This window comes from Marmota monax, unplaced genomic scaffold (genome assembly GCF_021218885.2).
Source record: "Marmota monax isolate L192 unplaced genomic scaffold, Marmota_monax_Labrador192_F-V1.1 WCK01_AAM20220418_F8-fsc00010, whole genome shotgun sequence".
In the NCBI taxonomy this organism is placed as follows: Eukaryota; Metazoa; Chordata; class Mammalia; order Rodentia; family Sciuridae; genus Marmota; species Marmota monax.
The window spans coordinates 23,674,259-23,692,184 of NW_026692321.1; the positions used below are offsets into that span (position 1 = coordinate 23,674,259).

Genomic DNA, 17,926 nt, shown 5'->3' on the forward strand with positions numbered 1-17,926 from the left:
TCAGCCTCCTGAATATTTGGGATTGATGGTACATGATACTGTGCCTGGCATATCCTCCTTTTTATTTATTTATTCATTTATTTAGTTGCAGATGTACACAATGCCTTTATTTCTTTAATTTTTAAGTGGTGCTGAGGATTGAACCCAGTGTCTCAGACTGCTAGGCAAGTGCTCTACAGTGAGCCACAGCTCTAGCACACGCAATTTTTTCTTAGTTTTCCATATGTATGGCAATGTGACTGAATTGTAGTAGACATAAGAGCAATAATTTTTGTATCCAAGAGAGTTATAAACTATATCTTAATTTATTTTGGACCTGATTTATTGTTATTATTTAAAGCATTAGACCACATTTTTTCCCCTTTATTTATCTATTTTTATGTGGTGCTGATAATTAGACCCAGTGCCTCACATGTGCTAGGCAAGCTCTCTACCACTGAGTCACAACCCTAGCCCTGGACTTGAATTATTAAAAATGTAAGGTGAAGTAAAGAACTGATGGCTGATATTAACACAGGCATTTATTGAACATATGCTGGGCACAGGGAATACAAAATAACTAAGGTAATATTTTTGTCTTTGAATGCATGCTACATGCTTTTAGTAAACCATTTTAGCATAATTTCATAATTGCTGTAGCATAGATATGTAGAATGTCATGTAAATACGGAGCAGGGAATTGTGAATACAGAGGGAGTTTCTTCAACCTAAGGGAAATTGGAAAAGCTTCTCAAAGAAGGCAGCCTTTTTAATCAGTTTTGAAAGATGGAAATACTAGGAAGGAAAATTTAGGTACTTCCTTGTGAACAGACACGCTGGTCTTCAAAAACATCATTAATTCAAGAAGTATTTTGAAGATGTTGACATTTATTGTGTATGTGGGAATGGTTAAGGTCCAAGCAGAATTATAGGCAAGCACTTTCTTTTTTTTAAAAGAAGTTTGGACTTGATATTAGTAGTAGGGAGCCATTATAGGTTATGATATGATTAGAGTTGTATTTAGAAAGATATGAAGCTAATATCTGTTTGTGAGAAGTGATGAGAACATCATGTAAGACAGTTTGAGAAGGAAAAACAATATAATTTGGTTAACATGAAGAATGAGAGAAATTGGCAAGGTGAAAATTATCCTTAGGATTCTTCTTTGCATTACTGGATGGATGATGTTTATTAATCCAGATAAGTAGTACAAGAAAATATGGTGACTAGCTTTTGTTGGAGAAAGCTTGAAGTAAGATGCAAATACATTTTTCGGTTGTGTTAATTTTGAGGTATTTTGAAGTTCATCCAAGTAGAGATTTCCAGAAGACCCTTAGCAGTTGAAGCTTGAAAATTTGGAAGGCATAGGCACTAGAGAGAAAGCCTAGTCTAGTTAGCTGTTGAGGATGTTGCCTCTGGAACCACAGCATTTGAGTCGCTCTACGTATATCAGATAGGAACTGCCTTGCTCACTTCCATTTGCTTTTTCATCTCTTACTAGCTGTGACTTTAGTCAACATGCTTATCCTTTCTGTGTGTTTCATAATTACTTTTTTTTAAAAAAAAACAGAGAATATTTATTTATTTATTTTTTTAAGAGAGAGAGAGATAATCTTTAATATTTATTTTTTAGTTTTCGGCGGACACAACATCTTTGTATGTGGTGCTGAGGAACGAACCTGGGCCGCACGCATGCCAGGCGAGCGCGCCACTGCTTGAGCCACATCCCCAGCCCTCATAATTACTTATTGAATTATTGGCAAAGTTCAATACACTGATTTGTAAAATACTGCTTGACCTACCATAATAAATCAGTAAATGTTATTTTTTTGTATTGGTGTTTTAAATTGTATAGTTCTGTTCAACATGTGTTTTTAAGGTGAGGATAATAAGATGAATTTGAAATTTCTTCCTCAATCTGTTGATACAACAAAAATAGTAATTATGAAGAGGGTACCTTTGGCAAGACACATCTGAGCTACCATCATTAAAATGGACCAATAATATTTTCCCAGATATATATCTGATTATGTAATAAATGTAGAAACCCTTTATAAACTTTAGCACTTTATTTATTTATTTTTTTTAGTTGTAGATGGACACAATATCTTTATTTTTATTCATTTTTTAAAAATATTTATATTTTGTAGTTGCACACAGTAACTTTTATTTATTTATTTATTTTTATGTGGTACTGAGGATCGAACCCAGGACCTCACACATCTGAGGCAAGCACTCTACCACTGAGCCACAACCCCAGCCTAAACTTCAGCACTTTAATATAAGGGGTATACAAAAGTACAGATGAACTTCTGTGGTATGGACGAGATAATAAAGGTACAAATTACAAAAAGAAGTATAGAAATGTATACTCGTTTCTATACTATATGGAGGTACAACTAAAAAGAATGAAACAGTTAATGTATAAAACAGTCTATAAAATAGTGCTCCTAAAAAGTCATTATTCAGTTTGAGTGTGTTAAATCAGGGATGTATGTTAGAAGTAGACATGCTTACTTTGGGGAGGAAATGATATAAATATTACAATGAGGAAGATGCGAGTGTTTTTGAGGTTTAGTGTGGGCACTGGGAATTTAATCTTCATGATTTGTTATTGTACTTTGATTTATGAAGTAGGAGAGAGAAGTAAGATAAGGGATATGGCACAGGGCAGTGGTTCTCAGTCTTGCTTGTTCATGAGAATCATCAGGGGAGCTTTTAAAAAATACTCTGTTTGGGCTCCAGTATTCTGACTTAAGTGGTCTGGAGCGGAGTCTAGGCATACCCGCCCTCTTGCCTGAGAAAGCATGCCAGCTGGTTCTAATGTGCAGTTGGATTTAGGGGTTTAGACTTTGAACATAAGTACCGTAGATAAACAAGCTTATTTTGTATGTGTGGGATAAATGAGAAAGTTTTTATTTGATTTCTATAATATTCTATTTAGTCTTGAAATATTCTCAAATTCTTTTTCTAATACAGCCTATCTTACTGTTCTTAAAGTTGTATTTAGTGAGTATATATTTAAATATGTCTGTGAGTAGCAGGGACATATCAAAGGCTAAGTTTCTGTTGCTTTGTATTTTTAACATTTTTTTTTCCTGTAATTTTTGGTCTTTTGAGCTAAGTCCTTTGAAAATTTTTCATTAAAATGCCACTGTAGTCAAGGAGAATGACTTCACACTGGAGGATGTGGAAGGAGAGAAGAAAGGGAATAGGAGGACAGGGATGTGGGCTATCTGTGTCAACAGGTCAGCTATTTTATGCCTAGAAATGTTTTTGTTTTTATGTAAAAACAAACTAATAGGGCTGGGGCTGTAGCTCAGCGGTAGAGCACCTGCCTTGTACGTGTGATGCACTTGGTTTGATCCTCAGCACCACATAAAAGTAAATAAATAAAATAAAGGTATTGTGTCCATTTACAACTAAAAAAAAATTAAAAAAAACTTAAAGAGTATTGCATTTCTCACACTCTACCTTAATATAGTAAAAAGTTCTTCAAAACTGTATGAAGTGGTTGATTTTTTTGAAAAATTTATTGTGTATGAAGTATTGGTGATAACTACTTGCTTTCCTGGAACTCATGGTTTAGTGGGAAGAGCTCTGTTACACCCACACTATAATGTCAGGTGGTGATAGATGCCATAGGAATGTTAAAGCTGGTATAAGAATGGCTTGTTAAGTTCGTGCTGTTAGGGAGTCTGAGAGGTCTTTAAATTTGTGCTGGTTAGGGTGGCATTTGAATAAAGATCTAAATGATGGGTGTTAGCAGCAGTGCAGATAATAATCAGAGGAACTTTCCTCTGGCCTGTTACTAGAGTAGACACAAACAGCTGGATGGATTTTCATCATATTTTGGGTAGAATTTGAGTAGGGATGACTTAAAATTTAGGGTATGGGAGGAATGATGGGTCTCTGTGATGATTATTCTGGAGATATGTGTTATCTATGTTTAACAGAAAAGAGTATTTTAAAATATGAATTGTAAATGAGAATTCAGATAAACACACACTACAAATTGTAGAATTGTATTGATATAGCTGAGTTACTTTCTCATATTGGTAACTTTATGCAACAACAACTATTTATTTACAGACAATTAAGGGTTCTTTGAGCAGCATCAGATAGGGAAGTTAAACCCCAAAGTTTACTTTAGCCAGATCAGCATTGTGAAGGAAGATTATAACCTGTTTGTCCTAAGTTGTTGAGAAATATAACTGACAGATTGGATATCTGAAAAAGACCCCGTAGTGTCTTGCAGGGGATACTAGGTCTTTAGAGATGAGTACCGTCTATGAAAATTTTTCAGTGATGATTGCTTTCAAAGCTTTCTTAATTGATATCACATATTTAAGGTTATAATAAAATAAGAGAGTCTAGTGGCAGTTTTGGTTAAAGTGAATAAAGAGAATTGGAATGTGGAACTCTTCTTCGAATAATTTTGTATCTTTTGAAGGTCCTTTTCTATGCTTTGGTAGGTTTTGGTTCTCTGGCCTAGAACAATACTATCCCTGCATTATACTTTATCATTGTTATCTTTTCTTCATGGTCCCACCATTGAACTTTTACAGACTTTGTTGTGTAACAAGTTTTGTTTTACAAAAATACTTTCTTTTTAAAAATATTTTTTTTTGTTTAGTTGTAGATGGATACAATACCTTTAAATAATTATTTTTATGTGGTGCTTATGATCAAACCCAGTGCCTCACACGTGCTAGGCAAGCGCTGTACCACTGAGCTACAACCCTAGCCCACTACTTCGTTTTTTAATGCTGGAGTTTTAACTAACAAACTTTTTTCTTCTTCAATGGTTTTATTTAAAAAATTATATCTTAAGAGCTTTTTGAGAACCTACCATTTGATTTTACACCTTCTTTTTCCTTTTTTTTTTGGTACCAGGGATTGAACCCAGGGTACTGAACCACAGAGCCACATTCCCAGCTTTTAAATTTAGAGACAGGGTCTTGCTGAGTTGTTGAGGCTGGCTTTGAACTCGCGAACCTCCTGTCTCAGCCTCCTGAACCGCTGGTATTACAGGCATGTGACACTACACCCAGCTTGTAGCTAATTTTTTAAAACTAAATTCACTTATTTTAATTAGGTATATATGACATTAGAATGCATTTTGATCCATTGTACACAAATGCAGCGCAACTTCATTTCTCTTGTCGGACACGATTGTAGTGTCCATATGTGCAGTCATACATGTACCTAGGGTAATGATGTCCATCGCATGCCACTTTCTTTCCTGCCCCTAAGCCCCTACCTCTCCCTTTGTCCCCTTCCAGTTCGTAGCTAATTTTTTTTTAACACATTTATTTTTTAGTTATAGGTGGACACAATATCTTTATTTTGCTTTTATGTGGTGCTGAGGATCGAACCCAGTGCCTCACGCATGTTAGGCGAGTGTTCTACCTGTGAGCCACAACTCCAGCCCTTGTAGTTAATTTTTGAAAACAAACTCTTTCCATATTTTCGATTCTAAAGTTTATACAAGTGGGGCTGGGGTTGTGGCTCAGCAGTGGAGCACTTGCCTAATGTGTGAGGCCCTGGGTTCAATCCTCAGCACCACATAAAAATAAATAAACAAAATAAAAGTATTGTGTCCAACTACAACTAAAAAAATAAATGTTTAAAAAAAGTCACATAATTTATAACATGTCAAATAGACTAAGGAAAAGAGGAATCACTTATTATTTTATTACATAGAGGTGGCCAGGGTTAACATTTGAGCTTTTTACGTTTTTATATAATTTTTTGGTACTGGGAAACCAGTAAGAGATGCAATTCTAAAATTATAAGAAAAAAGTAGGAGAAGCTGGGTGTGTTGATGCACACTTGTAATCTCAGAGACTCCAGAGGTTATGGCAAGAGGATGCAAATTTAAGACTAACTTGAGTAATTTAACCTCAAAAAATGAAAAATAAAGGCTGCATATGTAGATCTGTGATAGAGCACTCCTGGGTTCAATCCCCAGTACCAGAAACCACCAAACAATAACAAACAAAACACCATAGGGAAAAGCTTGATCACATTATATTTGATAGTGATTTTTTTAAAAAATATGGTATCAGAACAATAGACTGAATAAGCAAATGAATAAATCGAACTTAATGAAACTTAAAAAAATCTTGTGAATCAGAAGTTACACTATCAACAGTACAAAAGCAATACTTAAAATGGGAGAAAATATTTGCAAATCATATCTCTGAAAAGGGATTGACATGCAGAATATATAGAGAACTTCTAAAGCCAACAGTTAAAAAAAAAAAAAAAGTAAAAAATGGGGAAAGCACTTGAATAGACATTTCTCCAAAGAAGATGCCTAAGAAGCATATGAAAAGAAGCTCAATGTCACTAATCATTAGCAAAATGCAACCCAAATCACAATAAGGTACTATTTAAAAAAAAGTTTTTTTTTTTTTTTAATGGACACAATACCTTTATTTTATTTATTTGTTTTTATGTGATCTTGAGGATCAAATCCAGTGCCTCATGCATGCTAGGCAAGCACTCTACCACGGAGTTATATCCCTGGCCCCACAATAAGGTACTATTTTATACCCATTGGGGTGGCTACTGTTAAACAAAACAAAACAAAAAAACAGAATAACAAGTGTTGGTGAGAACATGAAGAAATTAGAATTCTCGTGCACTGCTGGTGGGAGTGTATTTAAAATGGTGTAGCTATTATGGAAAACAAATATAGTGATCAAACAAGTAATTTCCTGCTACTCAGGAAGATGAAGAAGGAGGATCACAAGTTTGAGGCCAGTCTTGGCAATTTAGCAGACTCTGTCTTAAAAAAATAAGGGGCTGGGTTTGTGGCTCAGTGATAGAGCACTTGCCTTACATATGAGAGGCACTGGGTTCGATCCTCAGCACCACATAAAAATAAATAAACAAAATAAAGGTATCGTGTCCATCCACAACATATATATATGTGTGTGTGTATTTATTTTTCCTTTCTTTTTTTTTGGGGGGGGTGTCAGGGATTGAACTCAGGGGTGCTTAACCATTGAGCCACATTCCCAGCCCTATTTTATATTTTATTTAGAGAAAGGGTCTCACTGAGTTGCTTAGTACCTCCCTAAGTTGTTGAGGCCGACTTTGAACTCAAGATCCTCTTGTCTTAGCCTATTGAGCTGCAGGGATTATAGGTGTGTGCCACTGCTCACTGAAGCAGCAGTATTCTAAGTAGACAAGAGGTGGAAGCAACCTAAGTATCCACTGATGTGTAAATTGTTAAAATGAATGGAATTCTGACACATGCTGTACTATGGATGAACCTTGAAGACATTATGCTAGATGAAATAAGGCAGTCATAGAAGGAAACATACTGTATGATATACTGTATGATGATTCATATAAGGTACTTGGAATAGTCAAATTCATAGAAAACAGATTCAGAGTTGCCAGGGGCTGAAGGAAAGGGATCCACTTGTGTAGATGGATGGTAAAGATGTTTATACAACATTGTGAATGTACTTAATGCTATTGAATACTACACATAAATGGTTAAAATGGTAAATTTTGCTGGGTGTGGTGGCACATGCCTATATCTCAGCAGCTCAGGAGGCTGAGGCAGGAGGATTGCAGATTCAAAGTCAGCCTTAGCAATTTAGTGAGGGCCTAAGCAACTCAGCGAGACCCTGTCTCTAAATAAAATACCCGCCCCCCCCCCCAAAAAAAAAATCAGATGGTATGTTTGTGAAGTTCTGTCTCTGAATTCTATTCTATTCCATTGTGCTATGTGCTAGTACCATACTTCTTGTGGTAGTATAGCTTTTTTGGTAAGTCACAAAATCATGTAATATGACTTGTCCAACAATTTTTTTTTTTTTTTGAGAGAAAGAGAGAGAGAGAATTTTTAATATTTATTTTTCAGTTTTCGGTGGACACAACTTCTTTGTTTGTATGTGGTGCTGAGGATCAAACCCGGGCCGCACGCATGCCAGGCGAGCGCACTACCGCTTGAGCCACATCCCCAGCCCCAAGTCCAACATTATTTATTTAGTTTTTGAGGTAATGGGGATTGAACCTAGGGGTGCTTTACCACTGAGCTACATCCCCAACCCTTCTTATCTATCTATCTATCTATCTTTCTATCTATCTATCTCTATTTATTACTGGTGATTGAACTCAGGGGCACTTACCCACTGAACCATATCCCAAGTCCCAGCTCTTTTTGAGTCCCTAAGACAGCTTCTTCCTAAATTGCCCAAGGTGGCCTTGAGCTTTCGATCTCCTACTGACCTCCTGAGTTGCTGGGATTACAGGCATGTGCTACTGCACTGGACCTCCAGCCCTTTTTATTTTATTTTTTAGACAGGATCTCATTAAGTTGCTCTAGCTGGCTTTGAACTTAAGATACTCCTCCCTCAGTCTCCTCAGTAGCTGGGTTTACAGGCATGCACCCTCAGAAGTAACTCCCCCTTTATTTTTTTATTTTGTTTGTTTAAAAAAATTTTTTTTTACGTTGTAGTTGGACATAATACCTTTATATTATTTATTTTTATGTGGTGCTGAGGATCCAACCCAGTGCCTAGCCGGTGCAAGGTGAGTGCTCTACTGCTGAGCCACAACCCCACCCTTCCCCCTTTATTTTTGATCTGCAGTTGGTCAGTCTGCTGATGCAGACCGATCCATATTGAGGGCCAGCAGTATTTTTTGTTGTTGTTTGTTTTTTGGGGGATGAAGGTTTGAATTCAGGGTCACTTAACCACTGAGACACACTCCCAGCCCTTTTTTGAATTTTATTGAGAGACAGGGTCTCACTGAGTTGCTTAGGGCCTCGCTGAATCATCCTGCCTCAGATTCCCGAGCTGCTGGGATTACAGGCATGTACCACTGCTCTTGGCTTCATAGATTTTTTTTATCAGCTAATATCTACATAATCTTTACTGTATCTTCTCTTTTATTCCTGATATTAGTAATTTGTATTGCCTTTTTAAAATCAGTCTTGCTAGATTTTTATAAGTTTTATTGATACTTTCAATGAACTGCTTGTTTGCTTGTATTGATTTTCTGTATTCCTTTTTTTTTTTTTCATTCCTCCCTTGCTTCTCTTTCCTTTCCTTCCCCCCATTTCCTTCTTTATTTTATAATAGCCTTTTTAATGGGTGAGAAGTTGTATCTCATTGTAGTTTTGATTTGTATTTCCTTCTGGGTTTTAAATATCCAAGTATCTCAAGTGAACCTTCCCTGTCTCAGAACCCAGCAATTAGTAGCAAGGCTTCTAAGGACAGGGCAGAATCTGATGAGCAGTAGCCCCAGTGTCTCAGCTGGCCTAGGATGTGAGCCAGAGTTTTCACTTGTTGGTAAGCAGCAAGTTAAAGCACCAGATGATGCTCCAGTCGGGATAGGGTCCTGGGCCCTGGAGTTTGGAATAAACAGTTGTGGTCCTTATTTGTGACCTTTTGATCTTGGCCTAGTTACCCATCCTCACCAGGTTTCAGTTTGTTTTTGCCTTTGTCTTTTCTCTATACTGGGGATTTGTTTTAGTCAGCTTTTTCACTGCTGTGACTAAAAGATCCAACCAGAACAACTTTAGAGGAGGAAAAGTTTGTTTGGGGGCTCACGATTTCAGAGGTCTCACTGCATGGACAGTAGGTTCCATTCCTTTGGGCTTGAGGTGAGGCTAAGCATCATGGCAGAGTGTGTGGCAGAGGGAAGCAGCTTACATGAAGCAGAGCGGTCTCCAATTGCCAGATACAAATAGATACCCCAAAGCTACACCCCAATTCCCACTTCTTTCAACCTCGCCCTACCATTTCAGTCATTGCTCAGTTAATCCCTATCAGGGGATTAATACCCTGATTGGGTTAAGACTCCTACAACCCAATCATTTCAGCACCAAATCTCCTTGCATTTTCTCACATGTGGGATGCTACACCTAAACCACAACAGGATTGAACCCAAGGCCTTGCACGTGTTAATCAAGTGCTCTATTGCTGAGCTACATCCTGAACCCTTTTTTTCGATTTTTAATTTCACTTCATTATTTCTTCTGGTTGTTTTGGGTTATTTTGTTCTTCTTTCTGTAGGGTCCCCTCTCCCCACCCCTGTACTGGGAATTAAACCTAGGAGTATCCCACCATTGAACTACATCACCCTTTTTAAAATTTTGGACAAGGTCTTGCTAAATAGTTGAGGCTGGCCTCAAACCTTGGATTCCTCCTGCCTCAGCATCCAGAGTTTCTGAGATTATAGGTGTATGCCACCACACCTGGGTTCTTTCTCTAGTTTTTTAGTAGGAAGCTTAGATTATTGAGTCCATTTTCGGTTTCTGAACACCACAATATAAACTTTTAATTTGTATGAACTTCACTCTAAGCACTGCTTTAGATACAATGACAAATATTGAAGTTCTCAGGTTGAGTAAAAGATACAGAGAAAGGGACAGTAGATTGAATAATCTTCCCTGAAAATTCATGTCCATGGAGAACCTGGGAATGTGACCTTATTTGGAAATAAGATATTTGCAAATATAATAAGGTAATCCTTGGGCGAGTATGCCTGGCATCAGTCTACCCTTTTCCCCCTCTGAGCAGTATGGCATTCATACTGTTTATGAACGGTCTTCCCTAACTCAGTGTTCAGAAACTGAAAATGGACTCAACCAATGAATGTGTTTCTGTGCATGCTGCTATATGGGCCTGGAAAATCCTCTGAAGAAATTGCTGACAAGACTGTTTGATCACTGTCCATCATTTTGAGTGCTAGTGTTGCATAGGGCAAGAAGTTAAAACACACACACACACACACACACACACACACACATTGTTAAACTTCTTTCTGTCATGTTCTCTTTAGGAATCTAATGACATCACGGAATCCCATGGTTGTATGGAAACCCATTTGAAAACCCTGGAAATTGTACCATTATATACTTACCTGGGAAAATTAATGATTTGTGATTTTTAAAGTTTAACTAATTACATATCTTAAACATTAAAGCAGTTAGAGTTTAAAATAATTTATAGTTATTGATTTCTACAACTATTTTATAAGTTTTTCCACATGAGTTCCTTCAATTTGTATTGTTCTTTATCGTTTTACCTTGAGACCGGAATTGCTAGCATATATTCCTATTTACTGTATTATAGATATTATTTTTCTTTTCTTTTGGTACTGGGGACTGAACCCAGGGGCACTTTTCCATTGAGCTACATTTATACCACTGAATTACTTACCCACCCCTTTTTGTTTTTATTTTGAGACAGAGTCTTGCTAAGTTGCTTAGGGCTTCACTAAGTTGCTGAGGCTGAGCTCAAACTTGTGATCCTCTTGCCTCAGTCTACTGAGTTGCTGGGACCTTGTCTGGCCAGTTATTATTTTTTCTGTATGTTAATGTGTATTTCAAATTTCCAGACCTGGTTCTTAGATATAGAAATTTTATGAAATTTTTTTGTTTTATGTAGATCATAGATTAATTGCTGATCAATTTTGTAATACTTTCAAGATGCCCAGGTAAGTTTAAGAGAGATATAATAATCTGGGATTATGAAGACCAGTTCTAATATTCGTTGATTATAATATGTTTAATGACTGTTTTACATATTGATGAATAGGCCCCTGATTTATTTACAGTTTTCTGCTTTTTTTTTAAATCATTAGGCAGTGGCAGTACTAGTAACAGGCATGTTCTGCAGCATTGTGGTGGGAGTTTAGAATCAGGTATGTTAGCAGTGGGATTGCTTACCCATTAAGAAGTTTCTTAGCTAATGTAATAAAATTTTGCAGTTGGTCAGTCTTTAAAAAGTCCCCTTAAGCCTGACATGGTAGTGCATGCCTGTAATCCCAGCAACTCTGGAGGCTGAGGCAGGAGGATCGTGAGTTCAAAGCCCATATCAGCAATTTAGTGAGGCACTTAGCAACTCAGTGAGACCCTGCCTCTAATAAAATATAATAAAAGGGCTGGGGGATGTTGCTCAGTGGTTAAGCACCCCTGGGTTCAATACCCAGTATTTTCCCCCATACCCAAAAAGTCCCCTTATAGGCCTGGGGTTGTGGCTCAGTGGTAGAGCACTTCCTACCACTTGTGAGGCACTGAGTTGGATCTTCAGCACCACATAAAAATAAATAAATAATATAAAGGTATTGTGTCTGTCTACAAGTAAAAATATATATATTAAAAAAGTGCCCTTATAGACACTCTGTATTTATAGAATAAAGATAACATTGATCTTGTAAATGTTTTTATAGACTTAAATGTAAAATAAATGTTATCTTTTTTCATAACTTTTAAAATTCCATTTGAAGCTTCTAATGCTTGAAATTCTTGTTATGAAATTTTATGGTGTGCTCGGTGGCTTTCCATTAAAGTACCTCTCTGGTGTTAACTCAGAATTTTAGTCAGCATTGATCCTCAGTGGTAGGATTCTGTCTTCTCAGTGGTAGGTTTCTGTCTTCTCAGTGGTAGTTGAATCAGGGGCTTTTCTAATTCTCATAATTTAGGTTGTGAAAAAAATACTTTTCATAATGTAATCTCAGATAATAAAGCCCTCAAGAACTTTGGAGGTAATTTTCTAGTAAGCATAAAGTCTATGTTGACTTTATGTTTATTGAACTTTGAAGAAATAACAGAAAATAGCTAATTTTAAAAAATTTTGTTTTGAACAATTGAATTTTGAAATAATTCAACTTAGAGGAAAATTGCAAGAATAATATGGTACAAAAATCTTCCCTTTATCCTTTACCCAGTTCCTACCAGTTTTAAATATTTCACATTTATTTTTCATTCCCACATATATACACACATAACTACTTTTATTCTCTTTGAGAGTTGTTTGCATGTATCAGACCTGTTTAATCCTACTATTTCTGTGTTTATTTCTTAAAGCAGTGATATTCTCTTTTCATAATAGCAATGTAGTTGTTAAGTATTTATAATTTCACATTGACACTTTCTAGTACATATTCCACTTTAATCATTTGTCCCAGTCATGTCTTTTAGAGCATTTTTTTCTAGTCCAGGATTATATATTATATGTAGTTACCACAAAACATTTTTTATGGACTATTGGTTTTAACATTTTAAGTGTTTAATTTTTGTTCTTTTGACAGCTAAACCAGGTGGACAGGTGAAATGTCAGTATATTTCTGCTGTGGATAAAGTTATATTTGTGGATGATTATGCAGTAGGTTGTAGGAAGGACCTTAATGGAATCTTATTGTTAGACACTGCTCTGCAAACACCAGTTTCAAAGCAGGATGATGTGGTTCAACTTGAACTGCCCGTTACAGAGGTAAGTTGAAATAAGTATCTCTTAATGTGATTTCCAATCTATTAGATGTTAAATGAAATTAAGTTGTCCTTCAAGGATGTTATATAGGTATCCATATTAAAAACCACCAATTGCTGCGCACATTCCAGTAATCCCAGCAGCTTGGGAGACTGAGGCCGGAGGATTGAGAGTTCAAAGCCATACTCAGTAACTGAGCTAGATCCAAATCAACTTAGTGAGACCTTGTCTCAAATAAAATATAAAAAGAGCTGGGGGTATGACTCAGTGGTTGAGCACCCATGGGTGCTCAACAAAATAAAACAAGAATTCTTATCAATCACCATTTTAAATAATATTTGTCTTTCCTCAGCATAATTAATTAGTACTCTTTGAAATGTTATTTTAGATGTGAACTGTGAATCAAAACAAGCTAAATAGCTATAACAGAGACCTCAGAATGTAGTGGCTTATTAAACAAGATGATTTATTTGTAGTAGCAGTTTAGGGCTAAGTGTAGGGCTGGCTTTGGTAATTTGAAAACTGAGGTTAGTTCCTGAGTTTTAGACAACTGCTTCAGGTCTCATTTTTTAGTCAAGGGAAAGGGAGAGCACAAATCCAAAGAGCACATGAGCAGATTTCTTCTCACTTTATTTCTGTCTTCCCTTTTCTGTTTTCTTTCTCTCATCTGTTTTTGTTTTCTTTCTTACCCTGCCCTGTACTCTTTTTGTATTCATCCCATTGTGGCTCTGTGAACATGAGAGGGGTTAGGGAAAGAGGTGGTTTGTTATTTATTTATTTTTTAATATTAAAAATGGGAGGATTCTGTATTGAAAAACCAGTAATCTTTGCTATGTATCATGTCTTAATAACCCCAGTTTTAAATTACATCCATAAGTGTTTTTCTATAGTTTTAAATTTTCATTATTGTTATTTTTATTTATTTTATTTTATTTTTTTTTTTGTGTGTGTGTGTGCGGTGTGTGTGGCCCTGGAGATTGAACCCAGAGCCTTAACAACTGAGCTACATCTGCAGCACTTTTTTGGGGGTGTGGGGTGGGTCTATGGGGGATTGAACTCAGGGGTACTCAAGCAGTGAGTTACATCCCCAGCCCTTTTTTGTATTTTATTTAGAGACAGGGTCTCTCTAAGTTGCCTAGTGCCTCACCATTGCTGAGGCTGGCTTTGAACTCATGATCTTCCTGCCTCAGCCTCCTGAGCTGCTGGGATTAAAGTGTGCAATAGTGCCTGGCCATCTGCAGCATTTTAAAAAAAATTTATTTTGAGGGCTGAGGCTGTAGCTCAGTGGTGGAGTTTTTTTTTTTTTTTTTTTTTTTAAATGGTTTGTTTGGTTTTTTTTTAAGAGAGAGTGGGAGAGAGAGAGAGAATTTTTCAATATTTATTTTTTAGTTCTCGGCAGACACAACATCTTTGTTTGTACGTGGTGCTGAGGATCGAACCCGGGCAGCACGCATGCCAGGCGAGCACGCTACCGCTTGAGCCACATCCCCAGCCCCTCAGTGGTGGAGTTTTTGCCTAGCATGTGTGAGGCACTGAATTCAGTCTTCAACACATAAAAATAAATAAATAAATACATAAAATAAGGCATTCTGTCCATCTACAACTACCAAAACATATTAAAAATAAAATTTATTTTGAGATGGGGTCTTTCTGAGTTTCCCAAACTGCCTTGAAGTGGCCATCCTTCTGCCTTAGCCTCCTAAGAGCTGAGATTATAGGCATGCACCACTGTGCCTGGCATGTTACTTAATTTTTAAGTTTATCCCAACTTAATTTTGTTCTTTGTGTGGGTTGCTATTTGCATAATGTAATTTGAAAGCATTTTTCGAAATAATTGGATTTTGAATCATCTTAAATAGAATGTAAATGATGATAATGCTGTATTCATAATAAAGTGAGAAATTATATTTATGCTCACTGTTGTTTATTAATTATTTTGCAGTTGATATATATGATTAGTTTATAAAATTATTATAATATACTTCCTGTTTTTAGGATGCAAAAACATTGATGTGTGAATTTTAAGCATAGTATACTTGTTTCTATTTGCATTTTTTCTTTGGTTAGGCTTTTTCTTTTAAATGCTAAAATGTATTCACTTACATTTCACAGTTATGTCATACAGCAGTGGTCTATTATATGTCAATATTGAAAGCATGTTGCTGAAAGTTTAAGTTTCAAAACAGATATCCTTTTGTTACTAGAATATCTGAGACTGGGGGCATGTCTAAAATCTTTGGACAAATGGTTCTACTTTTTTTTTTTTTTTTTTGCGAGGGGGGAGAAGTGTACCTGGGATCGAACTCTGAAGCACTCAACCACTGAGCCACATCCTCAGCCCTATTTTGAATTTTACTTAGAGACAGAGTCTCACTGTGTTGCCTAGTACCTCATCATTGCTGAGGCTGGCTTTGAACTCTACTCCTGCCTAGCCTCCTAAGCAGCTGGGATTAGAGGCGTGCAATTGCAAGCCCATTGTTCACATAATATTCATTGTAGACATTCCACCATTCTAGGCATCATTCACTGCATTACAGTAATTTGTCACTATCTTCCCTGAAGTATAGGGTTTGGTATGATTGGTATGGGTATTCTTTTTCTTAAATCAGCCATATAGTTCGATTAAATGGTTCATATTGAAGATGTGAGTAATATTTCTTATTACTTGCTGAATAACTTTGCATAGTTTTCAGTATTTAAAGCTCATTGGAGAACTTTGTGTATCTCTTTAAAATTTTACCTGTTTGATTTTTGCTCATGGTTTTAGCTTATTCATTTTTCTTTCTTGATTTGGTTTGTAATGATGTGTATTGAAACTTTACCAAATGGCATTATTCTGAATAACAAGCCCTTTAAGCTATTATATAATAATTTAGGTTTGTGTAATAGAATTAAAAGTAGGTAAGTTTTTTATAGTACCTGTCATAACCATCACAAGTCAAAATATCTGATTGAGGATTTGAATTTAACTTTGTTTTGTTGTGTTTAATTTTTTGTGATCATCTTTTTTACTTAGGCACAGCAACTTTTATCAGCGTGTTTAGAAAAGGTAGATGTTTCCAGTACAGAGGGTTATGATTTGTTCATCACACAGCTCAAAGATGGTTTAAAAAATACATCTCATGAGACTGCAGCAAACCATAAAGTTGCTAAGGTAAGAAACAAAAAAAAAAAATTTTTTTTACCTTGTTTGGGATTATAATAGAATGAATACCTCCATCCTTTTGCATTTCATTTCCCTTCTCTTCTGAAACTGTTCTTGTTGTAAATTTCTCTCTTTTTTGGGTACTGGGAATTGAACCCAGGGGCCCTTAACCCGAATCTCCAGCCCTTTTTAAAGTTTTCGTTAGAGACAGGGTTTTGCTATGTTATTCACACTGGCCTCAAACTTGTATCCTCATGAGTAGATGCAGTACAGGTGTGTGCTATTGTGCCCTGCTAAGGCTTCTCTGAGTTGTAAATATAATATATAGAAGCCTTTCATACTGAAGGATATAAGGCCGATGATCAAAGCTAAATCTTTTTTCAAGTATGGTTGTAATTATACTAAATATTGAAATATACCTTACTTTATTTCACTGTATTTTGGGTATTTGCATACCAATCCTGAAATCATCTGCATTGTTGTTGTTCTTTTTTTTTTTTTTTGTGTGTGTGTGTGTGTGTGTTTGTGTGATACTGGGGATTGAATGCATGGTTTCTGTACCACTGAATGCTTGTATTACTTTTGGTTTTGAGAAACGGTCTTGCTAAATTGCCCAGTCTGGCTTTGAACTTGGAATCCTCCTATCTCAGCCTTTCAATTTGCTGGGATTACAGGTGTGTACCACCACATCTGGCTGATTTTTTAAAATCCTTGCATTGAATTTTATTTTGAGGTTGATTTTATTAATCCATACTCCATTAATGGAATGTTTTGTTTAGGAAAGCAGAAACCATACTATGAATTTCTGCAGAGGGAATTTTTTTTGGTGAGGATTTGATTTACAGTTTTTGCGAACCATAAAGTATAAAGGACATCCTGAGTAACACAGAGATGGTAACTACAGGAAGCAGCTTGCATTTCTGTATAGAAGAACAAAGAGAAAGAGGTTAGGATAATCAGAATCTAGACGCTTAGAGAATAGACTCCATGGATCTGGACTTAGACTTCTGTGGAGAAAGTGCTCGGAGGAGGACCTTGTTGAATTGGGACTCAGTCTCTGAAGAGAAGTGCTATGTAGCTGATGGTAGTACCTTTAAGGGAACTCTATGAGACCCCTTTTGGGAATGTTAAAAAAACAAAACACAAATGGTGAGACTGCCCAGAATCAACTCCTACCACCAGGTTGTTCCCTGAATCATTGGTGATAATAATGACTCCTAATACCAAGGAACAAGTCTTTCTCCCTTCATCACACTTTCTAGTTTCTCTTCTGTTTTCCTGTCGACAGGAAACTGACAAGAAATATATTTGCCTCAGCCCCAATATGATAGAGCAGAAGCTGAGAGACATCAATTTAATAATTGGCACAGTCTGCTCTGTCTCCATACATAGTTTATGTTTCTTATTTTTTCCCATATACAGTTTCTAAATGAGCTTAGTTGGTAGAGTGCTTGCCTCGCATGCACAAAACCCTGGGTTTGATCCCCAGCATCACAAAAAACAAAACAAAAGCAAAACAAACAAAACAACAACAGCACATACACACAGAAAGATCATA

General features: G+C 36.3%; 1 protein-coding gene across 12 annotated transcripts in view; it reads left to right on the forward strand.

Annotated features, from left to right (window-relative positions):
- The window catches only part of Birc6 (baculoviral IAP repeat containing 6), a 218,668-nt gene that overhangs the window by 8,234 nt on the left and 192,508 nt on the right, over positions 1 to 17,926 (forward strand). For all 12 annotated transcript variants that reach the window (XR_006851216.2, XM_046441601.2, XM_046441604.2 and 9 more), the window contains exons 2-3: positions 13,045 to 13,226; positions 16,240 to 16,377. Coding sequence is in view for 11 of the 12 variants with exons in the window: in XM_046441601.2 (XP_046297557.1) it covers positions 13,045 to 13,226; positions 16,240 to 16,377 (320 nt within the window). In the remaining variant the exon portion in view is untranslated. The remainder of the gene's footprint in view (positions 1 to 13,044; positions 13,227 to 16,239; positions 16,378 to 17,926) is intronic.